This window comes from Anabas testudineus, chromosome 18 (assembly GCF_900324465.2).
Source record: "Anabas testudineus chromosome 18, fAnaTes1.2, whole genome shotgun sequence".
Classification (NCBI taxonomy): Eukaryota; Metazoa; Chordata; class Actinopteri; order Anabantiformes; family Anabantidae; genus Anabas; species Anabas testudineus.
In genome coordinates this window covers 20495595-20522611 of record NC_046627.1, presented here as the reverse complement: position 1 = coordinate 20522611, position 27017 = coordinate 20495595, and the positions used below count along the sequence as shown (strand labels likewise).

The 27017-nt window shown below is 37.5% G+C and overlaps 2 protein-coding genes and 1 pseudogene across 2 annotated transcripts; 1 reads left to right on the top strand and 2 right to left on the bottom strand.

Annotated features, from left to right (window-relative positions):
* Window positions 1-21629, bottom strand: part of LOC113157409 — a 45873-nt pseudogene extending 24244 nt beyond the window's left edge.
* LOC117153012 (Fc receptor-like protein 5) lies at window positions 1021-21356 on the bottom strand. Its single transcript, XM_033326550.1, has 9 exons — window positions 21285-21356; window positions 21043-21111; window positions 20765-20908; window positions 5836-6091; window positions 5015-5278; window positions 4634-4909; window positions 4021-4296; window positions 3642-3917; window positions 1021-1061 (listed from the first exon to the last, which is right to left on the bottom strand). The coding sequence occupies exons 1-9, from the start codon at window positions 21354-21356 to the stop codon at window positions 1021-1023; spliced, it is 1674 nt and encodes a 557-aa protein (XP_033182441.1).
* A 1483-nt stretch (window positions 21630-23112) lies between the features above and the next one.
* On the top strand, window positions 23113-23990 carry LOC113157414 (voltage-dependent T-type calcium channel subunit alpha-1I-like). Its single transcript, XM_026352909.1, has 3 exons — window positions 23113-23250; window positions 23474-23629; window positions 23739-23990. Exons 1-3 carry the CDS (start codon window positions 23158-23160, stop codon window positions 23754-23756), a joined length of 267 nt encoding a protein of 88 aa, XP_026208694.1. The 5' UTR covers window positions 23113-23157; the 3' UTR covers window positions 23757-23990.
* The last annotated feature ends 3027 nt before the right edge of the window (window positions 23991-27017 follow it).

Genomic DNA, 27017 nt, shown 5'->3' with positions numbered 1-27017 from the left:
CCAATATATTCACTATCCCTCCTCTGCACATGTCCAAACCATCTCAGTCTGGCCTCTCTGACTTTGTCGCTAACACAGGCAACGTGAGCCGTCCCTCTGATGTACTCGTTCCTTATTCTGTCTAACCTGGTCACTCCTAAGGAGAACCTCAACATCTTCATCTCTGCTACCTCCATCTCAGCCTCTTGTCTCTGTCTCAATGCTACCGTCTCTAACCCATAGAGCGGAGCTGGTCTCACCACTGTCTTGTAGACCACAGTAAATTTAACAGATGATTTGTACAAATTACGGTTGTTGGATGTTTAAACAGCACAAATATTACAATTACTGAATTTAAAAGCTGCAAATCTTATCAAACACAGATTTATTTTTTATTTTGATGTTGTTATCTATTGCTGTTGTTTGTTGACACAGATCTTTTTATTAATCTGGAGAGAAAACAGAAGTTAAAGAAATGTAGAGTTATTCAAGATTAAAACTGATTTCTATCCACTTTCAACCAATTTCAATCTAACCTGTTACATAAATCATTACAAATAAATTCGAATAGAAATTATTACCAAGAGATGATCCTGGTACTTCAGGATAAACATTTTCATATTCGGCTGAAAGACTTGATTCTCCTGTAAATAAAGTTCAAAATAAATGTGAATAAATTGTTTGACAGTCGATGCTCAGTTTACACTGGTAATACACTGATTTCTATTGTTTTAACCACCAGTGTTTAAGCAATTGAGCAATAACATTCAATTAATAAAACATCATGTTCAGAAAAGTTATTTAAAATTAATGTATATACTGTACCATTTTCACTGCCTTCAGAGCCTTTGATGGATTCATAAAACAAAGTTTCATCTACAAAAAAGTGATGAAATAAAAAAAGTTAGCTTGAAACATATCAATCCATTCATGTTTAAATATTAGACTCTGAGTTAATATTAAATCCTAAAATGAATCAGGATTAAAACTGACCATGGAGAAGAGAAGTATATGTTTTGGGTTGTGTTTCGTCCAGGTTGGTCAAGTGACCTGTAGCAGAGCTCTGATTGGTTCTCTGAGACCTGGTGGACGCCAACACATGAGAAATAGATTAGACTGAATGAGGAACATGTAATGTACTGTTGTTCTGTTCACAATGAGAGAGGAGAGAGTTGTACCAACCTGATGAAGCAGGAACCTGTCAAAACACATTTGATATTATTTAATATATTCTACTACATTTTATACAAAATGTTAAATTATTCCATTGTTGCTACCGTAAATATATCAGAATATAATTCTCTGATCAACAGTTTTGACTGTCATCAAATATAAGAAGTCAAACATTTCACCTTTTGACTTTCTGCAGCAACAAAGCAGCAGCAGGAGAAAAATCAGTAAAATGCCACAAACCAACCAAACGACCAGTGAAACAAGAAATGAAGAGTTTTCAGTTGTAGACGTCACTGTAATAAATAACAAGTATTATTTCTGTGCAACCAGAGTGTTTTACAACAACAGAAAGTCAAAGTCACATCAAGTCTTAGTATCAAATACAAGACTTTCATCCAGGACAAAGATGATAAATGAAAAGACATTTAGCAACAACCTACACTGTATTTCAACTCACTCACTGCTACATGTACATGAATATTTAGACATAGAACAGAGTGAATCACCATAAAATACAACTCTAAACTTATTTCAATATGAATTTCTACAAAGTAACTCTGTTTACTGTTTGTGTTTTTCTGTTCCATTATGAACGCCTTAATGTATAAAACCATTTCTACTACAAGAGACATATGGGTGTTAAAGCTGAGGACTTGTTGTATTGTAAACACTAATAATGTTAAATCAACTGAAACTAATCCAACTTCTGATTCAGTGATGACTTTTCTACCTCACACTGTAAAACAGTTCAGAAGTTATTTCAGTCATACTCACATTTTACTGCCATCCAGCTCTGTGGTGATGTTAATGTTCTAATCCTCGAGTCTGTTTGAACTTCACATCTATAAAAACCTTGGTCTGACTTTAACACTGCAGAGATAATCAGCTCCACTCTAGTGTCATTTTGGATGAGTTTGTCATTTTGATAGAAAAACACATTAGAAACAACATTTTCTCTCCTCAACTTGCAGCCGAGAGTCACAGATGTTCCCTCAGTCACAGGAAGGACAGGACTCACCAGGATAATGTCATCTGTAAATCAGTAAAGAACAGGAAGTTTCAGTCAAAGATCAGGAGACGCAGGAGTTAAATTTGACTTTGTTTTAAATTATCACAATAAATGACACATTTTAATTTTATTTTATATGATTCATATAAAATGTAGCACTGTGATGATGCAGATGGTTAAAATTACAACTTTGTTAAATGTTCAATATGTTTACACAGTAAGAAAATGGATGTTGTTGGCAGCCAGTGTGAAACCAGAACATAGACTGTAACTTCTTAGACTGAGTTTACAGGATAAAGAATCAAATGATTTGTTTTCATATTTGTCTCCTAAAAATATCAAAACCTCATATTACAAATATCAAATAATTAATGTACAAGATAAAAGTGATGAAAACTCACTGTGTCCAGTGATGTTGACTGAATTAGTGAACTGTCCTGATCCAGACTCACACCAGTACACTGCAGAACTGTTCAGTCCACTAATGTTACATGTGGATCCAGTCATCGTCCCCCAGTCAGAACAGAGGGACAGGTAACTGTCCTCAGGAAACCTCCTCACTCTCCACTCAGTAGAGTTTCCTTCACAGCTCAGAGACACAGAGTCAGAGGTGAAGTGTTGAACTCTGTCAGGCCTCACAGTGAGAGACGCTGATGGAGGAAAATCTGAAACACAAAACATGTTGTACACACACATGTTGTGACTTATACAGAGCTAAACAAGAACTTCAAAAGATTTCTCATTTTTATTAATATCATAAGTCAACAGGATACCTGGAGATTTCTTCAGCTTTACAAAGTTCATTACTTTGCTGACATAGATTTTACATGTTGGTCACAAATAACTGGAAGATAAAGATGAAAAGAAAAGGAACAAAGGAACAAACTGACCTCCAGACCAGACAAACGTTGGTTTGCTGTGTTCAGTGTAAAACACTGGCTCTCCTCTTCCAGCTCTACACACATATCCTGCTGTGTGTGTCTGTCCATGAACCATGTAAGAATCCTCTTCAGTGCCACTGTCACTACCAGGTAGCAGCTCATATCTGTAGAGTCTGTCTGACAGTTTGGGAACAGTCTTATACCAGTAGAACCTCCATCCTGCAGATGGATGTTCAACCTCACACTTCAGAGTTACTGAGGCTCCAGGACTCAGCCAGGATGGAGACACAGTGAGGACAGACTGGGGTTTATCTGTTGGAAACAGGTTTTCTCAGTATCAACATGTTATGTCTACTGTGCAACATTAAATTCAATTTATCTGAACTTGAATAATCTTGTAACAGGTATTAGAAACTTTAAGATGGTCTAACTATGGAAAATCTAAATGTTTATTAATAAAACTGAAACATTTGTTCTTGTTGACTTTGTACCTCACTTGTAACTTGTCACTTTAGATTAAATCATCTTCCAAATAAATGAGTGTAAATCTCTATGAATTATTAACATTTTCAGTTTGAATGACATAAAACTTGACTTACTGTTGTTCACTGTCAGTTTGATGAAATCACTCCACTCTGTTGTTTCATGTTGAGCATTTTTCTTTCTGCCTTTACACCTGTAGTTTCCACTGTGGGATGAAGAAGCAGAACTGATCCTGAATTCATTTTGATTTGAAGGTTTGATGGAGCTGGTTGTTTCCCATTCATATTCCCACTCAGTGTCTCCTCCCTGAATCTCACATCTGACAGTGATCATCTCTCCATGGTAGATCTCAGACCAGTTGGGATGCAGAGTCACAACCACCCTTTTTGAGACTGTTTACATTCAACAATTTACAAGAACAACAAAGATGTTAAATTGTATTCAGACAGATTTCTATTCTACATTGTGAGTTTCAAATCTTCTTGTCAAACTCACCCAGTGTGTTAATTCTAACTGACTGACTGTACTGGGAGTAGTAAACTGGTTCTCCTCTTCCTCCTCTGCACCAGTACTGTCCTTCCTGTGAGACACTGATTTGTCCATTTGACTTGAAAACATCATCATGTCTGATCAGGAGTTCAGAGGATTGATCTCCTCTGTACCAGTAATATTTCCAACCAGATGATGGATTCACAGAGCAGCTCAGAATCACACTGCCCCCTACTGGAATGACTCTGTCATCAGCACTGAGCTGTGGCTTTGGTTTCTCTCCTGGAGGTTTGAATAAATACAGAAAATATGTACTTATTGTTACTGTGAATTAGTAATAACTTGATAAAAACAAATGCAACACATCTCATTCAATGATCTCTGCTAATTTTATCATGACCAGTCAGTCACCAAACTGATCCAAACCTAAATAAACAACAACCCAACAGGGAAACTTTACAGCACATTTTAGAATAAGGAAACACAACAAGTAAATGATCTCCAAGAGTTCAATGTGGTGTTATATATTATATACAATGAATACAAAGAAAACTACTACAAATTCTAATTGTAAATTTGACGTATTGTATTTCAGAATATATAAAAATATCAAACTGACCTGATACAGTCAGTGTGATGGTTTTACTCCACTGTGTTGAAGAATAGGAGCCTCTTCTGTTTCTGCCCCTACACATGTAGTTTCCACTGCTGGACTCAGAAACACTGAGAGTCCAGTAATTAACATGTGTCTGATGTGAAGTTGACTGAGGTGTTTTCCATTCATAATCCCACTCAGTGTCTCCACCTCCCTGGATCTCACATCTGACAGTGATCTTCTCTCCACTGAAGATCTGAGACCAGTCAGGTTGTAGAGTCACAGAGACAGAAGTGGAAACTGAGAGACACAAAGAGAAATATTGAATCAACTCAATTAACTTGATTGGTGTAAAATGTCCTGACAGATGTGTTAAAATATTAGAAACACAGGAACTAAACTCACCAGTTATCTCAACAGTGACCTCATAACTGTAATCAGTGTAGTAAACTGGTTCTCCTCTTCTTCCTCTGCACCTGTAGATTCCTCCTTTTGAGACTCTGATATCTCTGTTTTCTTCACCATCAACCTGAGCTTCATTAGAGTTTGAGGTTCGTCTGAACCAGTCATATTTCCAACCATCAGAGTCGTCCACAGAGCAGCTCAGTGTCACTCTGCCTCCTACTGGTATGATTGTTGGACCTGCTGTCAGCTTGGCTTTGGGTTTATCTGTTTCAATTTAAAATAAAGAAACAAATCATGAAATGTGTAGGTTTGAATCTAAATATGAAAAAAACTTTCAGGTCCAGTCAGTTTTATTTTTTAACTAAATGTCACAGTTCACTATTTTTCTTTAAGGGGTTTTTCAATCTGTAAAACATACAAAACCTTCTGTGTTTAAACCATTTCCATATCACTCTGAATTCTTTACTTTTCTACAGTTTTGCATTTCTTTTTTTAGTTTTGATATATTTCATAAAAGGCAACAAATATCAAATTAAACTGTTTATTTAGAGTTTGTTTCTTTTTTTTTTTTAAGTATTTCTTCAGATATTCTCCTCTGTATATGACACTGTACACTAAAGCACATACATCATGGTACAGTCATGTTGGATTACAGTGTCTGAGTTTTGGAACAGCTAACATCATGTATTCTGAGAGAAAAATCAAAAACCAAATACAGTGGTTCACATTTGACTTGTACATAGTCACACCTAGTTCAAATATATGAACAGAGTTTCAAAATAAAAGCTGCTAGTCATGATGACAAAACATTAATGACTCACCTGATACAGTTAAAGAGATGATGTTACTGTTTTTTATACGATTTAAGCTCCTGTGGAAACCAAAGCACTGGTATTGACCACTGTCTTCTGTTAATAGAGTTTGATATTTGTAGTGTTTATGTGACATGTACTGATCAGACTTTTCATCTTTGCTCCATGTGTATTCCCAGTCAGTGTGTTTTCCTTCCTTCATGTCACATATGAAGGTCACAGACTCTCCAGTAAAAAAACTGGACCAGTTGGGATCAAGGGTCAAAACAGCATCTAAAACCAACAGAAACAAAAAAATAACACTACAAAATTATTAATATGAAGTATTACAGTACAAATGATGTTACTCACAGAGGAAGATTTATTATAATTAATTAAATAATAAGAAGAAGAGTGTACATTTACCTTGAGCATGTCCAGAGGAGAAGATTGTGTTCAGCACTGAAATAAAGACTGAAACTTAGCACATCAAGAGGAAAACACGGCAAACAACTGGACTTTCATTAATGACTAAATGTAACAAATGATCAGTGGTAAAAATCACATCAAACTGTATCTGATGATTTAACACAGTCGTCCTCTAAAGATCCTTCCTACAAAACAACCAAGCTGATAACAAGTGTGCTCTGTTCAAAGTGAACAAACCTCTGATCCTCTGTTCTCCTCACTACAACATTTTCTCTCATTTGTTCCATCAATCAGTGATTTACTCACAGAAAAACTGCAGCACACAGAGAAAAGTGTGTCCCATCCTCACATCCAACACTGACTCTGGGAGAAATTCTTCAAACTGCAGCAAATGAAGAGAAACTCTGTGAAAACACAAGTTACAGTACCTCCTGTCCTCATGGACTATGGTTCTGTATTATTAACTTATTTATTGGGACGCTTGGGGACTTATATTGACAGTCACTAGTCATATGTGATTTAATCCTTAAATTTTAGCTTATTGTTTGAACAAATATTGACAATATCTGTTATATGAACAATAAAAATGAGTGATGAACATTATTAGTAGAGTGTTTAGATAACAGGATGGAAAAATGGGGACTTGTACAGTCTTTGTACTAGAAATACAGAAAATGCTGATGAACTGGTTTTCTGCAGTTTCTATATATTTTAACAGTAGAGACAGAGATGACTTCTTGAGCTGATAAAAACAATAGAAAAACCAAATATATCTCAGCTCAGATGGGATTGTTGGGTTTTCTATATCATTTTTTGTATAATTATACTCTGTAAGGTCTTAAACCTTGCACTGTAAAGTGCCTTGAGACAACTTCTGTTGTGGATTGGCGCAATACAAATATAACAGAGTTGAATTGAATTGAATCTTTTGTACTCTTTATGCAAAATGTCCCAATTCAGAATTATATTATATTAATTGACATCAATATGTTGAGACATCCATCTGGAAACATCACTAATGTTGCAGCTGGTAAAGATGGAGCTAATTTTAACCACTTTGGTTGATGTAGGAGTAACATGAAATAGAAATATTATATTTAAGTACAAGTATCCCAATATTGTACCTGTGTCCAGTACTTGAGTAACTGCACTTTATGTACTTTCCACCACAGGTGTTTTCAGCTGAGTCATCAGAAATGATCAAACTGACAAACAGAAAAACTAATCTAAACTGTTCTAGAGAAAGTTCATCTGGATTTTCAGCTACAATTTCTTGTCTTATAAATAACATGACACATTTCTCTGGTGGTAAAACACTTTAAACACTTTCAAATGAATGGAATGACATAATATAAGAGATTTGATATCTCCTCATAATCTCTTTACATACACACAACTTTCTAATCTCATATTTGACATATGTACATGATGGTAGCTCAGCCTGAATACACTGAATATATGTACATGTAGAAAACTAAACAGTCCAGTAGAGTGTTACCACAGTCCTCCAAACTGAGAAACTGGACAAACTCCTGACTCTCTGCTCTTCTTATTATTAATATTTTCCTTCAATTGTATCATTCAAACAGAAAAAGTCGTGTACTCACAGAATATCTTCAGCATCCAGAGCAAGTATCACATCGTCACATTTAATACTGACTCTGTCTCTGTGTTTCTGAGAACTCTGTTCACTTTGAATCAGGAGAAAACTGAAGCATCTAAAAAGAGAGAACTGTGTGAAAAAGAGGTCACTTATCAAACTGACATGTCTGTATTTAGTTTGACCACAGAAAACGTGTGAAAACATGTTCACATTTCCTGCTCAGCAATTATTAATATGAACTGTGTTTGAAAAGAAGAGACAGGCAGAATGGTAAAGAATTAAATAAAACAAACACAAAATCAGATTAAACTGTTGTATTAATTATTATTATATATTATATTTCATTTTTCAAACAGTTCAACATATATTTTACATTGTGTGTTAATTTGTGCATGTTATACTGCGTAGTGTTCACTGCCCTCACCCCCTTCATATTTCCTGTATTGTGGTGAATGTGATGTCTGTGTTGTCTGAAGAGCGTGTTTGTAAATAGATCTTGTGTGTGAATGTATCATACATATGTATATCAAAATAATTAATTCAGATGTTGCATTGTCTCTGTTTTATGTGAAATCCCTGATTTTATGTTATATCTATTTAAACATGTTGTATATTATTCAATAACAAAAGCTGAATACAAATGTTCCTCACTCCATAAATCACCATAGTACCACTCACATACACTTTGCTGCACCTGTAGTAAAATCTGGTTCATCAGGATTCAGAACAACCTGGAAACTAAGCAGACGTTCTGTTATTAGTAGACATCATGATCTGAAACATGATGAAATACTTTGGTTCACTAGTTGATATTAGTCATAAAATAAACATTAGATTTAGAATAAAAATCACTTTATTACAAAACTAATGTTAAGAAATATATAATAAAATCACTGATTGATTAAAATGACTCCCAGTTGTTAGTGATCTGTGCAGCAAAGTCATGTGGTATTGAAGGCAGGAAAACAGAGCAAAGGTTTGCAGAGGGGGGAGGTGAGGTGAGTGTGACTGAGAGAGGGAGATGAAAGAATCTTGTAACATCTGCTGGTAGAGAGGATATGACTGAACTGACATTTATACAACATGGAGGCATTTGTGTGTTTGTACTTACTAAGACATTTAGACCTGTTTCTAGTTTCTTCATTCATTAGTTTTAATTTATTTGTGATTGTGCAAAAAACCACAAAATGAAAGTGAGTCCAAGAGATGAAGTGAGAGACTCTGTTGAGCTGAGGAGGTGAACTCATTATGACAATATGTGCAATAATTAGCTCACTGATGATCTTGATCAATGTCACATTACTGACAGCTGCTGTCTCCTCCCTACCTCACCCCCACCTGCTCAAAATCTGAACCAGGTTGATGTTTTTGTAGCAAACTTGAATGATGACTTGATGTTTTGTCGTTTTCATTGTTCTTAATTTCACATCTCATCTTGGGTATTTACGTAGTCATTAGACACAGTGATGTTAGACTGTAAGTGGTTTGTTGCACCATCAGTGTTTTTTCCTTTTCCAAGTTTGTGTCCTTTGGTTTGATGCTGTGCACCTACTGACATTGAAGTGTGGCTGCAGACACAAGTGGTTTCAGGGATTTGGTGTCTCAATAACCCACAGCTCATGATGTAATCAAACACAGATTAATAGACGCCTTAACAATCACTACCATCATCTCTCAGATATTTCTTTATCAGAATAATAATCACCAGGAAGCATAACCACACATGCTACTGTTTTATAACTAAAACAAAGACCAAACACTTTTCTGTAATAAGAGTATTTGGTCACATTTCAGCTCCTGCTCCTCTACACTTCTTCTGCCTCATAAAACACAAAGATGCTAAATCGCCACAGTGAGACAGAGGACTATAAAACAAATACAACTATCTGTGTGAAGAGAATCAAACAGACACAAATAGAAACACTACTGACAGTTTACTGCGTGGACTGCAAGTTTTTTTAATGTAAGCATTAAATAACGTTTTTTTAAATACAGAAAGGTCCATCCTGGTTAAAATAAATTCTACACAGTATCTGTTAACAATTTTTCAAAACAACAGAAGAAAAACTTGTATCTATCAAACATGTTCAAAATATAAGGAAAAAAATTAAGAAAACATAAAAACAGATGAACAGATGATTTGTACAAAACACAGTTATTGGATGTTTAAACAGCACAAATGTACAAATGTAACAGTTATAAAAGCTGCAAATCTTATCAAACACAGATGTATTTTTTGTTCTGATGTTGTCATCAGTGGTTTGTTGACACAGATCTTTTTATTCATCTGAAGAGAAAACAGAAGTTAAAGAAATGCAGAGTAATTGAAGATTAAAACTGATAATTATTGATTTACCTCCACTTCTAACCAACTTTATTATCTGTCAAAAAAATCATTACAGATAAATCCCTATATAAACATTATATAATTACTGGATTATTACCAAGAGATGATCCTGGTTTGACTTCAGAATAAAGATTTTCATATTCTGCTGAAGGACTTGAATTTCCTGTAAATAAAGTTCAGAATACATGTGTTTAAATCATTTGACACTGGTAACACACTGATTTCTACTATTTTAACCACCGTTGTGTAACTATATCATGAAAAATAAGCACAAAAACTAAATTCACGAGACAGAAGAGGAAACTTCTTACAATAGTTTTTTACAATAGTTTGAACAGCTAACAATTTGGAAGTTGAATCATGGCAACTTCCTTCTTGTTAGGATGAATCATTCTGCTACTCTTTCAATGCTCCGTGTGCTTGGAAGGGGAGAATGTGAGGATGTAATAGTCACAGCTGTGTGTGAATTGGGCCCGATCTTTCAGGGGATTGATGGAAAAGCAGCATGATAAATAGCGTCCAAGGCCACCACCTCAGTTGAGTAAGGGGGTGTTGACTTGCACATGCAAGGCTTCCCTCACCCCTCTCTGAAAGTACACAGCTGATCCAGGTCCTGAGGTGTTACTCACCTTCATCTTAAGAACAAAGGACACTTTAAGAGAGCTGCGAGGGAAGCCTTGCATGTGCAAATCAACACCACCCCTCACTCAACAGAGATGGTGGACTTAGACACAACCTGTCTTCTATTTATCAAGCAGCTCTTTTATCCATCCCCAGAAAGATCAGGTCCAATTCATACCTGTCTCTCTAGCCTCGTCCCCTTGTCTCTAGCTTCATCCCTACCTTTGTCTGTAGCTTTAGCTATTGCCCTGTTTCTACTCTTGTTTCTTGCCGTTTTTGCCTCGTCTCTAACCTTGTGCTGTCCCTTGTTAGTCTTTGGATCTTGCCCTTTAGTGGATCTAGTCTACCCTGTGTTTTGGCTCTTTGATGTCTCTCTGATCAGCTCCTTGACTACAGACCTTGTACCTCTGCCTAGTGAGTGTTTTCCAGCAAATTCTGCAGTGATTTTTAGTTGTTACTTTCCTGGTTTACTTTGACGTCTTTGTTACTGCCTTTATTTTTGCTCATTGACTTTCTAGTTCTGCTGTTACCTAGTATCTTTGTATTACCAGTGATTCCTGACATGTTTTGATACTTTGTCTCTGTGCCTTTTCGTGTTTACTTGTGGTAATGTGCCATGTTGTTTCTTACTTGCTTACAAGAACATGGAGTTTATATTAAAGTGCAAATTTCACAATAGGTAATTTGTTGTTATATAATGTACATTAAACTCATGCTCTGATGTGGTTAAGAGAGATTAAGATGTAAAGCTGTGTGTCTTGGGACACTCTAGAGGTTTAGCGGGAGCAAGCTAAGGAAGATAGCGCTCCATGGACTGCAGGTGTGCAGAAGGTATCTATATCTGAAGCCAAAGACAGTCAAAGAAACTCAAAGATTTATGGACCACTTTTCATGACAAGCAGTCAACAAGGTATTTGTTCATATACTTTGTTTAATGTGTTCAAAGTGCCTCTATTTTTTGTTCGGACATGCTAGGTGCTGTGTAGCTGTCCCACCAGGGGGGAGAGGACATTGGACCTGATGTATGCTAAAGTTAAAGATGCCTACAGCTCCACTGCCCTCCCCCCTCTGGGAAAGTCGGATCACAACCTGGTACATCTCCTACCGCAATACACACCTTTGGTTCAGAGGCAGCCTGCCACCATTAAAAGTGTAAAGAGGTGGACAGAGGGGGCACACCTTGCCCTGCAGGGATGCTTTGAAGAGACAGACTGGAAGACTCTCTGTGAACCTCACGGTGAGGACATCGATGGACTGACTGACTGCATCTCTGACTACATTAATTTCTGTGTGGACACCCACGTACCCACAAAAACCATTTTCTGCTTCCCAAACAATAAGCCCTGGGTCACTCAGGACATCAAAGCCATCCTGAATGACGAAAAGAAGGCATTCAGATCAGGAGACAGGGAGGCAGCAAAGAGGGTCCAGAGACTGCTGTCTGTTAAGATCAGGGAGGGGAAGGAGACGTACAGGAGAAAACTAGAACAACACCAGGGAGGTTTGGAGGGGCATGAGGACCATCACTGGCTACAAGTCCAGCAGCCAGGAGAATGTGGGGACTGTGGACCGAGCCAACAAATTAAATAATTTCTTCAATCGATTCCAGGCTGAGCCACAGAGCCCACTTCAGTTCACCAACTGCTCCTCAGTCCCTCCCCCACACGACTCGGCCACCACCCTAACTATCTTAGCTGAGCAGGTGAGAAGAGAGCTGCACAGGCTTCACCCCAGAAAGGCTGCAGGTCCTGATGGAGTCAGCCCAAGGGTGCTGAAAGCCTGTGCTCCTCAGCTATGTGTTGTTCTCCAGCACATTTGCAATCTCAGCCTGCACCTGGAGAGAGTTCCTCTAGGGTGGAAAAAGTCGTGCCTTGTTCCAATGAATAAGACGCCACGTCCTCAATGACTTCAGACCAGTGGGTCTGACATCACACATCATGAAGGCTTTTGAGAGGCTGATCCTGGAGTCCCTCCGACCTCTGGTCAAACCCTCACTTGATCCCCTCCAGTTTGCTTAACAACCCCATATTGGAGTGGATGACGCCATCATACACCTTCTCCATCGCACCTACACCCACCTGGACAAGCCTGGGGGCTTAGTGAGGATCATGTTTTTGATTTCTCCAGTGCATTCAACACCATCCGGCCTGCACTGCTGGGAGAGAAATTAAAAAACATGCAGGTCAACACTCCCCTGATTTCCTGGATCATGGACTACCTCACTAACCGCCCACAGTACGTCCGCCTGCAGAACTGTGTGTCTGACACTGTGGTCTGTAACACAGGTGCTCCACAGGGGACAGTTCTGTCTCCATTCCTCTTCACCCTGTACACCTCAGACTTCAGGTACAACTCAGAGTCCTGTCATCTTCTCTTCTCTGATGACTCTGCAGTTGTTGGATGTATTAAGGGTGGAGATGTCACAGAGTACCGTGGAGTGGTGGACTGTTTTGTCGACTGGTGTGGACTCAACCATCTGCAACTCAACATCAACAAAGCAAAGGAGCTGGTGATGGACTTCAGGAAATCTGGGAGTCCTGTCATCCCTCTCTCTATACAGGGGGAGGAGGTGGAGGTTGTGTCCGAGTACAAATACCTGGGAGTGTACTTGGACAACAAACTGGACTGGACCAAAAACTCATCAGCATTGTACAGAAAGGCTCAGAGCCGGATGTACTTCCTGAGGAGACTTAGGTCCTTCAACGTCTGCAGCACCATGCTGCGAATGTTTTATGAGTCTGTGGTGGCCAGTGTCATCTTTTATGCTGTGGTCTGCTGGGGCAGCAACATGAAGGTGGCAGACACTAACAGACTATACAAACTGATTAGGAGGGCTGGCTCTGTTCTGGGGGTGGAGCTGGACCCTCTACATTTTGTGGCTGAAACTCCTCTTAATCTTGGACAATCCCTCCCACCCACTGCACAATGTGTTGGCTGGACAGAGGAGCACGTTCAGTCAAAGACTTATTAACATTAAATGCTCCACAGAGCGCCACAGGAGATCCTTTCTACCTGTGACAATCAATCTGTACAATTCCTCCCCCCTCTGTAAGGGGCGGGGGAAGTGAAACTGTCATATACTTGCTGTGAATATCTTGACCCAATTTCATTTATCTATTTTACATATTCTGTATATATATTGAGTTTTTCGTTATATATGTTGGTGTTGGATCTTCCTGGTTGTGGTTCCTTTTCTACAATGGTAATGAGGCAAAACAATTTACCTCTGGGATTAATAAAGTTTTTTTTTTTTAATCTTTTGAATTTGAATCTAATGCAAAAAGTTCTCACGAAGTGAAATTGGAGAAGGAAAGCAATAAACACCCGTAAAGCGTACATTTTTAGACCAAAACCAAGAAGAACTCTACCATAACCATTAAGTGAGGTTGTGTGAGAAGTGGTTCTGTTTGAAATAAAGGCTCAGCTCTATTAACTATGCACAATGTGCAACAAGGAGCAAATTCAATGTGCATACGTTTATGTTTTGGCAAGGTTTAAAGGGTACCTTGGTCTAATTGTTAATGTTAGTAAGGTGAACAATTTCAGTAAATGTTAAAGTGACATAAGTAAAACTACAAGTTTCTAAAGAATTTTGAAGAGCACCTTGAGTGAAGTCTAAAGGGGGAACTATACTAATATCAGAACATTTTGTTAGGTTGTTAAGTGATTTAAAGCCTTTCTGAGCCCAATTAAACTGTGATTAAGGTTTATACTTCATTTGTGTCAGGTAAATTTTAATTGTTCTTATTTCTTCTGAAATTTAGATTTAGGTTAACTTAGACCTTAAATAAGTTCAAATGATGACACAGTCTCTTCAATGCAAGCTATATTTCAACAGTGTTTAGAAGATCCCTACACACATTTGTCAAGTAACACATAACTATATCAATTTTCCTGGCCATTCAAACTGTACCTTTCACTTACACAGAGCAGATACAGACAAAGAACCTTGGCCTGATGTTGGATCAATCTTAGATTCCACAGGTTCTGTATCACCACTACCAAAACCACTGTCTCATCAATCAAGATGTGGTTCTACCCATTCTAGCATCCACTCAGTCAAGAGAATGGAGGCTGTGGCTGACACTGCTGCATCTGAGGAGGTCTTGGCAGTATTGGAGGAACACGAAAGGGAAGCAGCAGAACTCCAAAGGCTAGAAGCTGAAAACGAACAACAGCTGGCACAGTTTAAATCAGAGAACTTAGCTAGACAACAAGCAATACAAGACAAACGCAGAAAGCTTGCAGGACTAGTAGAAGTAAAGAAACTTAACATTGCAAGAGCTCGAGTAAAGGTTTACGATGAAGTTGAAGAGAATCTTGGAGTAGCAGCTGAGCTCCAAGTCCCTAACCTCACAAGTCACAGCACAAAGCTTTGCACCCCCCCCCCCCCCCTCGGTACAATCGGTATATGTGAAATACAATTCATCCCAAATATAGACAAACTTACTATACTGTACCATTTTCAGTGCCTTCAGAGCTTTTGATTGATTCATAAACAGAAGTATCACCTATTGGAGGAACATGTAATGTACTGTTGTTCTGTTCAAAATAAATAGAGAGTTGTACCAACCTGATGAAGCAGGAACCTGTGAAAACACATTTGATGTTATTTAATATATTCTACTACATTTTACACAATTCCATTGTTGATACAGTAAATAACAGAATATAATTCTCTGATCAACATTTTTGACTGTCATCAAATATAAGAATTAAAACATTTCACCTTCACTTTTTGCAGCAACAAAGGAGCAGCAGGAGAAAAATAAGTAAAATGCCACAAACCAACCCAACGACCAGTGACACTGGAAATAAAGTCATAGATGTCACTGTAAAAAATAAGTATCATTTCTGTGCAAGCAGAGTGTTTTACAACAACAGAAAGTCAAGGTCACATCAAGTCTTAGTATCAAATACAAGACTTTCATCCAGGACAAAGACAATAAATGAAAAGACATTTAGCAACAACCTACACTGTATTTCAACTCACTCACTGCTACATGTACATGAATATTTAGACATAGAACAGAGTAAATCACCATAAAATACAACTCTAGTAAGTAACTCTGTTTACTGTTTGTGTTTTTCAGTTCATTATGAGCATCTTAATGTCTAAAACCATTTCTACTGCAAGAGACATACTGCAAGAGTACTTGAGTAACTGTACTTTATGTACTTTCCACCACAGGTGTTCCCTGCTGAGTCATCAGAAATGATCAAACTGACAAAAAGAAAAACTAATGTAAACTGTTCTAGAGAAAGCTCATCTGGATTTTCAGCTACAATTTCTTGTCTTTTAAATAACATGACACATTTCTCTGGTGGTAAAACACTTTAAACAATTTTAAAGGAATGGAATGACATAATATAAGAGATTTGAAAACGAAGCAGTCCAGTAGAGTGTTACCACAGTCCTCCAAACCGAGAAACTGGACAAACTCCTGACTCTCTGCTCTTCTCACTATTAATATTTTCCTTCAATTGCATCATTCAAACAGAGAAAGTCGTGTACTCACAGAATATCTTCAGCATCCAGAGCAAGTATCACATGGTCACATTTAGTACTGACTCTGTCTCTGTGTTTCTGAGAACTCACTTTTGATCAGGAGAAAACCTCAGCATCTAAAAAGAGACAACTGTAAGAAAAAGACCTCACATATCAAACAGACATGTCTGTTCTCGGTTTGACCACAGAAAACATGTTCACACTTCCTGCTCAGCAACTGTTAATGTGAACTGTGTTTGAAAAGAAAAGAGACAGAGAGAATATCAAAGAATTACATAAAACAAATATAAAATCAGATAAAACTGTGGTATTATAGACAAGTAGGCAAACAGTGTAACATATATTTTACATTGTGTGTTTATTTGTGCATGTCATACTGCGTAGTGTTCACTGCCCTCACGCCCTTCATATTTCCTGGTTTGTGAAGTGGTGAATGTGATGTCTGTGTATGTCTAAATACCGTTCTTGTAAATAGATCTTGTGTGTGAATGAATAATACATATACATACATACAAACATATTTAAACCTGTTGTACATCGTTCAATAACAAAAGTTGACTACAACTATTATTATTATTACATTTTATTTCAAACCTAATGCTAAGAAATATAAAATAAAATTACTAAACACTAAAGTTATTATGACATTATATGCAATAATTAGCACGCTGATGATCCTGATCATTGTCACAGGAGGTCAGGTGCACAGACATAGTGGTACATTGTTGAGACAGCTTTGTCTTGCATCTTGTCTCAGTGCTACATAACGATGTGTGGCCGCTCTACACTTTTCACAGAGGTGCTCACTAGAGGGTACACTATTATAATATTTAGAACAACACTTCGTTGATTTCTCACTAAAAATACTTTACTTTTTCCTGTGTGGAAGAAACTGGAGCATGTGTATATGGAAATAAACCCCACCACAAAGAAAAAAAAACAAAATATGCCTTTAACTGTAGTGATAATTGTATTACAACAAAACAAAGTCAAAAGATGTAGGAGGTGCCTTGTGTAATTCACTATCCTCACATTTTCATCCACTTTTGCAGTAGTTTGTCTCTCAAAAAGAAACAGTAGAACAAGTTAGATGTTGGAGAAAATCTAAAAATACAGCACCTTATGGTGAGAATGAAATAATGCAGCTGTAGCTCTACAACTCTATAAAAATCGTTGTACAATATGTGTTTGGTGCATGTAAAAATGTTTACATAGTCTTTTAGCCCAGGTTTTGCCGTTTAATTTGATGTGAAGCTACATGATGTTCATGATCAGTGCATTGTTTCACAATTTATTTGAAAAATGCTTCTCCAGGTCCCCCAATTGGAACTAAATACAACAAAAACAAAATGATACGACCGGCATAAAAACTGGTATTTTTCTAAATATATAGGGGTTTTTGATCAAAATGAGATCTTTGCTGACCAAAATGAAGTGGCAAAGCAGTTTTGAAGGCTTTGTTGCCTCATTAGAGAGCCGCATGTTATGCAGAGCGGGTTTGGTGCGTGGGAACAACCTGGGACAATAAATCCATATCTCGACTCCTGGTCTGGTCTGTTAAATGGAGCTTTCTGTTTTTTTTTTAAGTCATAGACTCTTCTTCTGTCTTCTCATTGGTTCTTTTACGCTTAACTTTCCAAAGACGTTTGTTTTTGGTTTATTTTGCCAGCTTGGGGGTTTGAATTTAGCAGTATTGTATAGCTATAAAAAAAAACGGGGCACACAGGTAAAATTAATCCATAATTAGTCAGCAGGAGAGTGGAGGGAGAAGAAGTCCAAGGGTAAACAGGAAGTGGATGGAGAGTGAGCGAGACCTGGTGAAAGAAACGAAAACAAAAACAACTAAAAAGGGACGAAAGGAGGAAGTGTAACACCTTGATATTTTGTAATGTTCATGGTTCTTCATTTCACATCGTCTTGGTAATTTATGCGATTCAGTATCTTTGTGTTTTATGGGACAGAAGAAGTGTAGAGGAGTGTGGTAGATGGAAATTATCATAGGGTAATAGATGATGAAGCCTAGGACAGTATTGTTAAAGTTTGAATAAGTTTGGAATTGTGTGAGGATGAAGAGTTTATTTGTGGAGTTTGTCTTCCTTTAAAATAGTTATTAGTGTTATATGTGTTATATATGTTATTAAAAACAGTGTTAATGTTCCAGACAGAAACCCAATTTCTTATGTAGAAAATAGTAGTGCAGCCTGTGATAGAACAGGGAAAGCCCGTGTGCGTCAACCTTTTTGATTTTCTCCCTTTTCAGGTATTTAAAACATTTCTAAGTTTTGTATATGTGACCAGTAAGCAGGTAAATGTTGATTTAAGTTTATTTTATAACGTTAGTAACTGTTCTAATAACTGTGTGCACGACACAGTGTGTTTATGAAATGATGGAAGTAGCTAGCAAGTGTGGCACAATGTACTTTCAGTGATAATGAGTGAAAATGCGCTGTGTTGCGTGTGTAATGTGTTGATAAATGTAAGTGTAAAACGTTATGGATAGCCCATGAAGAAACTCTACATGGATAGAAAGAAATGGAGTTTATTGCATATTTGGATTTAATGTAAGTTATTACAAACATAAATCAGAGTGTGCAGAGATGCTAGCACCCAGGTAGTAGACGGTGTCTACGTGCATGGTTAGCTCTACACGTGGTTTAGAAAGGTGAAATTCAAAATGTTGTGTGTGTTTATTAAAACATATTTATGTTACTGTTATTATCTGTATTCTGACAGTGGTCAAGAAAAATGTTGCTTAAAAGTAATTTAGCAGCTAAATCTTCCAGTATAAAGGGAAATTTAACAGGATAATGTTGTCGTGAATTCACATAATATTGTGTGTATTTTTGGTTGCTACTGTACAAAAACATAATGGGAGTTATGGGACTGATTATATGCACATTTTGTGTATTAGGGACAGAAATTGAGCAACTGAGACAGATGTGTTTTGACTTATAATGTAATGTCAATAGACATATTGTGGAAAATGCTTGCTTCCATGTTTGTTATGTTTTGTGAATTGATTCTGGATAAAGACGCCATAAAGTGAAGTCTGTGTGCGTCATCTTTCTTGATTTTCTCCCTTTTCAGGGTATAACATATGCAAGTTACTTTCATGCAAGTTAATTGATACTATCCTGTTGGCTTTGGTGTAACTTTAATCTCCGTCATGCACCATGTCTTAGATGTTAATAACTTTTTATTAGGGTAATTAGTGCCTTTGTATATCATGTGTGGCGTTTCCACGTGTGTTTAATACTTAATACCAGGGGTCAGCAACCTTTAACACCCAAAGAGCCATTTGGACCCGGTTTCCACGGAAAAGAAAACACTGGGAGCCGCAAATACTTTTTGACATCTAAGATGAAGATAATATAGTTTTTATTTACCTTTATGCATTGTATAAACAACTATAGTGTGTTGCTTTGCTGAAATTCATGATGTGGTACAGAGAAAATTAAATTTAATTTATGTATTAACCACATTTTGAACTCTCAAAAAAATAATGACAAAAAAAAAAACACACACAGAGTTGAAGGTCTCTTTCAAATGAATTAAAAGGCAGAACTTAAATTATCCACGTAGCAAACAGAAAATGCCCCGAGCCGTCATCCTTATATCGCCTGTCGGATTTCGGAGCATGTAGCGGAACTTTGACATGAATTGGAAAAATAAATTGGAAAAAAATATTTTCCCAAGCCACATGGAGCCGCACTATAAGGATGTCCGAGCTAGGTCTGGAGCCGCGGGTTGCCGCCCTCTGCAGAATATGAAGTGAATCGCTGCAAAATTGTTACCTGTGTCGCCATGCAGAATTTCTTAATTAAATCGGAAATAGAATTTCTTGTTAGCCCTTCACAAGGGCAGTCCGTCGGTTGTCATTACCAGGCTTTTACTTTGCATGCATGACAGGAAATGGTCTGAATAACACAAACTTTAGTTAGGTTTTCATACTCTGATATTATTCCTAACTAACCAGTAGCCTGGTATAACTATAACTACACTAGCCTCGACAGTGTGTAGTAGAGGGTTGTCCAGTTCCAGATCAGTGCCCCATCCACTACTGATTACCTGGATCAGGTGCATTAAGTCAATCAGAAGCTTCTAAATGACTAAACACACTTGGGCAGTGATGGTTGGAAAACTAATAATTATTCCACCTGGAAAAACTTGAGTGTCTGCGACAGCCAACAAATTCTAAGACTGAATCACTGAATACAGACATCCACTGACCCCAGCAGCTCCATACTATACTATAAAATCTGCATCATTATTTTATTAGGCTATGTAACTAAACCCCTGTGTTTCAGCCATATACTTAAAATGAATTTAGTTAAAAACACATGATCATGTTTTTATAGTTTAATAATTGTACATTTATCATGTTTATTGTATGTGACACAATGTTAAAATCCTTAGTAGTGTGTTCTGTTGCTCTATTTAAAGAGGATACCTCAATCTCGGTGTAGGTCGACTTTAGCTGGAGCTCATAGCTACTTTTCCCACATTTCAAGTGGGACACCCTGATATGGGTCCCCAGCTGCAGCTCAATCATTGCTGCTTCCCTCCACAGGCACAAGGCTACTCGAGTTGTGTCCTGTTAGAGATAATATAATATTTTATGTAGTGGCATAAGCTTTATCACTACATGGTAAAAGTTTCTACTTTGCAATATGCCAAAAAGCAAAAAATACAAAAGAAAGAAATAATGACATTATGTGGATAGTCTACCTTCTGCAACGTCACATTCTTCAGGGGTATGGCTTCCTTCCCAGACTGAATTTTCTTTACAGAGGAAATCTGAGGAGGAGCAAGAAGATTGATGAGTTAGCCTACCAAACACTTCACTACAGTCTATTACTACAGTCTTTGTTAATAATATTATCTTATTTTGTATGATAACTTATATTATGAATTGACTTACTTCAACGACTTCCCCTTCCACAGATATAAAACTCTGGGTCTCTGCACACTTGTCCAGGGGGGGTGAGTGGAGAGGCGGGCTGAAGGAGGGCTTCCCCCTCCATAATAAGCTCCTCCGTCATGCTCACAGGAGCACTGCGGAAGAACTGTGTCTGTTTATTAATATGTATATAATAAGGGGGAGACTGCCCACCCAGTGTGTGACCCCTCATAAAGATTGTTGTTGCGTTGTGTGATTTTAGAGGCAAACTCTTCATATAGAGTTATTTTTCTTATTGTTTTGCCATCACTAATGGCTGCTATTTTATTTATTTTTTGTCACTGCTGGTCTGGCAACATCTGTAAAATCCCAGGCCAAAACTTTGGGTTGGTCCTTTAATGCCACCACATAGATATGTAGTAGTGGTGGTGGCCTAAAATAGGGGGATTCGGGCTTGGTCCATACTAAGCTGTGCCAATCCATCGATTGACCCAAAATATGGACAGTGATAGTCTGGAGACAGTAACCAATGAATGTCTTTATTGTATTATACTGTACATGTCTTGTTTATATATATATATATATATATATATATATATCACCTACACCTACAGTAGCCTATGTATTTAATTACTGTATAATTAACCCACTGAGCCTCTTTCAAACAAGCATCAATTCGTGTTTTGGATGTTAAAATTAACTTTATAATGTTTTTTTAATGTGTGCTTGAATTGCCTAAAAACTAGACTTTGTCAAAAGGCTGGAATTTCCAAGTGCCCCTGAACTCCACACGTGTTTATTTAAACCGCCCTTCATTCCTCTGTTGTCTTGTAAGTAGTCGACACAGATTCTCTTTACAGACTTTAATGGTTTTAAAGTTTTTTAAACATAAGTATGAAAGTTAAACATAATCGAAGATATATCAAATCTAAAAAGTCCACGTCAGTGAGTTTTATCTTAAAGTCGTAATTGTCAACAAGTTAAAGCTAGTTAGCTAGCTTTCTAACGGGCTAGCTAACTGGTAGCGACTAGCAAACAGCTAGCAACTATGCTAATGCTAGTATAAAGACATGTTACAGAGACTACATATATTTTTTATTTTTTTAACGGAGAATCGTTTTAGCTTTTACTATGAAATGAACAAATGAAAGGGTTGTAAAATAAAACTGTTTCTGTCAGAACACAACAAACCTGGCTCAAGAGCGTTTTCCCACTTCATAGTAATTAGCAGCTCAACTCTACTCGACTTGACTCTCTGTTCATTCAGTGTATTAGTAACTGGAACTGGTTTAATTCTAAGTAGCTATTTATCAAAGTAAGGAGACAAGTTTATTTTCACTAAAACCTGCATACAGGGATGAGATCCAGAGGCTGGTGGGGTGGTGTGAAGACAACAACTTGGTCCTAAACACCTCAAAAACAAAAGAAGTGATCGTGGACTTCAGGAGGAAGAAGTCAGATCTGCAGTCCATTGTCATTAATGGGGAGTGTGTGAAGAGGGTGCCAAGCTTCAAGTACCTTGGTGTGCACATAGATGAAGACCTCCAATGGAGCTCCAACACCGCAGAGGTAATGAAAAAGGCCCAACAGCGTCTTCACTTCCTGAGGATCCTCAGGAGGGTCAACCTGAAGAGAGAGCTGCTGGTTGCCTTCTACCGTTGCTCCATTGAGAGTGTGCTGACATACTGCATCTCTGTGTGGTTTTCAAGCTGCACTATGGCGCACAAAAAGGTTCTACAAAGGGTCATAAACACTGCCCAAAAGATCATTGGCTACCCTCTTCCATCACTGAAGGACCTTTACAGCACCCGATGTCTTAGGAGGGCACGCAACATCCTGAAAGACTGCACACAGCAAAGCTTTATTCTATTAATACAGTTATCAACCACAAGGAATGAAATAATGAATTATTCTGACTGTCGTTTCTTTGCAGTCTAATAGGAATGCACCTGTTTGGCTGTAAATTTGAATTTAAGACTCCGAATGGAGAGATCATCCCCCATCGCAAAAACTTTAACAGCCTTCTCTGGGCCATGGTGAGTGTGTTCCAGGTTAGTTTGTGTCGTCATGAAGTCGAAAAGTAATCCAATGCAATAAGTTATATTGATTTGAAGTAGCGAAAATAGTTAGATTACCTATTTAAATTTTTAACAGGGTAACTAGCACATTTTTAATAATTGTACATTGTGTTCCAACAACATGCAATTTGTCCAATAATATCAGTTTGTGTTGCTCTCTTTGTTAAATCTGTCAATTAAGATTTTGACTCTGGAGAACTGGAATCTAGTGTTGTACAACACTATGGCTAAAACCTCACCATGGGCCGCTCTGTACTTTGTAGCAGTTATTATTTTTGGCAAATATGTTTTTCTAAATGTACTCGTGGGCATAGTGGTTGACAACTTCCAGGCTAAGGTAAGAATGTCTGCCTCAGTTCTCTCCAAGAGCTACATGTTTTATCATTTATTGACCAACACTAACATAACACCCCCAAACACTTGCGATATGTTTCCTGTTGTTCTAGCGTCACTCAGGTTCCTAAGGAGACAACTCTTTGTTGGATTCTGAAAGTTCGCCAAACCGAACCCCTGAGAATGACTGTTAACAGATAGAAATGGTAAGTTCATAACATCCAGGCTTTGATTGAACCTGCAGATGCTCATGAGGACAAAGTACGTTTTTTAGTTAAGTCTATGTGCTAATCGCACATAATGATTTGCTGTAATTTCACTTTTTATTTAACAATATCTCAGCGTGTTAAACGATATGATGTCACTGTCTACACATAAAAAGACTAAAAACAATGAGTTGAATTTTTACGCTGTAACAGTGTCAGAAGTTGGGTTTTTTCTTCTTTTGGTTGCTTTTTGTTTTTGCTCCTGTGTCTTTGTGTTTTTTCATGTCTGTATGTGTCCCTGCAGTTCTCCTCCGTGCCAGCAGAGGCGTTCCTCTACCTCAGCCTGTCTCCGGTCCCTCTTGGTTCCCCACTCCTCAGCTTGCATCGGTCATCACACCTGCTCATCATCATCATCCCTATACTCATGTTTATAAGCTCCTTTATGTCCATTGCTTGTTGCTAATGTGTCTCCCATGTATCCTGTTGTTCCTTGTTTCGTCCGTTTTCCCGATTTCGACACTGCCTTGCCTGTTTGGCTTCTGTGTTTGAATTCCTGAGTGTGTATCGGGTTCTCACAAACAATCTGGAATCCAGAACTTGATTTTGCTTTTTCATCTGGGCCACAGACACTTGCTTCTTTCTTTTTGAAATCCAAAAAGCGATAACTTCATCTAAAACTACTAAACTTCACTGAGTTTGTATTATTTCTTGAACTACATTGGAGGTCAGTGGCAAAGACAACAAAGATGAAATAAGCCGAAATCAGGTTCTGGAAATCTTTTGGCCACAATGTGCAAAACTTTGTGCAAATATCGACCCATGCAGAGATTTATGAAAGGCTGCAGAAAAGTGCTCCACTGGTTCAAAGAGCACGAGGATTGGTCGTTCTACATGTTGCCTCCAGAGAACAGGTAAGTGTTATATTATTACCACCAGATGACAAAATATACATTTATTATCATCAGACATGATCCTACTGTTCTGAAACATCCTTATGAAGTATCTGTTGTACAATAACAGGTTATTCGTTATTGTCTTCAAGGGCGCAGTGTGTTTACTCTAATGATTGAATATTGAAAAGGGAAAAGACAGGTTGATAAGGGAAAAACAAGCACCGGGTCATAACCAGGTGTCTATTAATCAACCCAAACAATGGTGTATATGTGGCTTAATAGGTAGAGCAGTTATCTACCAATCATAGGATGAGTGGTTCAATTCCCGGCTGACATGTCACATGCCAAAGTGTCCTTGGGCAAGACACTGAACCCCAAGTTGGCCCCAAGTGAGTCAGACCAGATTTCTGCCATCAGTGTGTGAGTGTGTGTGAATGGGTGAATAAGTTACAGTGTAAAGCGCTTTGAGTAGCAGTTAGGTAGAAAAGTGTTTTATGAGTGCAGAACATTTACCAATTTACCATTTACAGCTGGGCAAGACAAAATGGAAAATTAGCTAGAAATGGTCATAACACACACTAGAAAGACAGAAACAGAAACAGGCTACTAGAGCTCAATAGGGAAATGTGTGTTAGATGAAAAATAGGTAGGGAAGGAAGAGTTTGTGTCAAGAGACTAATCATTTGGGAACAGGACATGTCTGAGGAAATAATACAACCAGCAAATAAAGTGAGACAACTGAGTGTCTTGTGACAACAAATGTGAACTAGATTTAATTGTGTCCAGTGGTTTTGGCTTATGGCTTCAAATCACATCTGATTAGACCCATTTGTTTAATATGAATCATCAGAAACGATTAAATTGTCTACAGTAAAGGGATGTTGATATAACAATACTCTAAAATAATTTTTCTGGGATGTATTTTAAAAACTCTAAGATAACTGAATTATTAACACAATGTTATAGGATTACAATTTGGAATATCGTTTCAATTTTACAGTATCTTCAATTCCCTTTTGCTTTCATTTATCTAATCCAATGCGTATTATATATGTTTGTGTTTAGGTTCCGTCTTTTACCTCCGCGTGATCTCTCACAAGATGTTTGACAACGTGATCCTGATGTTGATTCTCTTGAGCTGTATTGTCATTGCCATGAAGAGGCCTTCAATAGACCCTTGCACTCAGACAGGATGGATGCTACTCATTTGTTGGAATGAAGAATATATAATTTTAACTAAATGTAATACATAATAAAAGCAAGTTATAAATTCATCTCCCACCCTGTAGGAGCGATTGGTTCTGAATGTGGCAGATTACATGTTCTCTGGTGTCTTCCTGGTGCTTATTAAGGTGAATATCAGTTTTGTCTTTGTCTTTTGCAAAGATGTCTGTGGTTATTAAGAAATCACATAAATATTGAAGGAAACTTTAAATTCTTCTTCTTCCTCCTCTTACTGAATAAATGCACGTCATCGTTTCTGAGCTCCTGAATGATCTTTTCAACCCCTTGTGGGTTTGAGATCAGGTATTAGAAACACAAATATGTAGCAGCACTGTGTATTTGCTATAAATGAAACAGGAAATAGAAAAGCAAAGAAACACTTCTAAAAACACTTTAATCTGGGGCAAAGCCAGGAGCCATTTTGACAGTTCTTTGTGATAATTTAGCATTGTGAGGAACTCTGTAGTAATCCAAGTACACTGGGTGTAGATGTAGTTTTTCTTGAGTTTACCTGTATTGTGGGAGTGAACTTCAGCACATGATCATCTAAAACAAAGAGGGACAGTACAACAGTGGATGGAAACAGAAAATAAAGTTGAAATTAAATTAAACATGAACTTTAAAAAATGTTGATCTAAACTTCACATTTCAAACTTTAAATGAATCAGAAACACGTCAAAGTTACATAGAAACTTTTTAAAATGAAGTGTTTACTGGTGATGGTTAAACATCAGAGAAAACTAACTATTGTAAGTAATGAACCGTACCTGCAGCTGATCCAATCTTCACCTCAGAATAAACAGAGCTCTCCTCTGGTTCATGTTTCTTCCCTGTTAGCAGTGATCACATCAATGAATGAAAAGACTGTTACTGTTTCTATTTATTGAAAGTTGTTCTCACTACACTACATTTGATCTCAGTTCTCATTAAATTAAACACTCACCCTTCGCAGAGATGGTTTGAAGCTCAACTGAGACATATGTGACGTCTTTCACCATCTTACACCGAAGCAACAGCTCCTCATATTCTTCTGTAACTTCTATATATTTGTCAGTATCAGTAACAGCAG

Excerpts from the sequence above, each read along its gene's own strand:
- LOC117153012 (XM_033326550.1), bottom strand. The coding sequence starts at position 21,356 with ATGACGGAGGAGCTTATTATGGAGGGGGAAGCCCTCCTTCAGCCCGCC. Across the intron at positions 21,112-21,284 it reads CACTCACCCCCCCTGGACAA|ATTTCCTCTGTAAAGAAAAT; the intron begins GTGTGCAGAGAC and ends GCTCCTCCTCAG. Across the intron at positions 20,909-21,042 it reads AGAATGTGACGTTGCAGAAG|GACACAACTCGAGTAGCCTT; the intron begins GTAGACTATCCA and ends TATCTCTAACAG.
- LOC113157414 (XM_026352909.1), top strand. The coding sequence starts at position 23,158 with ATGCACCTGTTTGGCTGTAAATTTGAATTTAAGACTCCGAATGGAGAG. Across the intron at positions 23,251-23,473 it reads ACAGCCTTCTCTGGGCCATG|ATTTTGACTCTGGAGAACTG; the intron begins GTGAGTGTGTTC and ends CTGTCAATTAAG.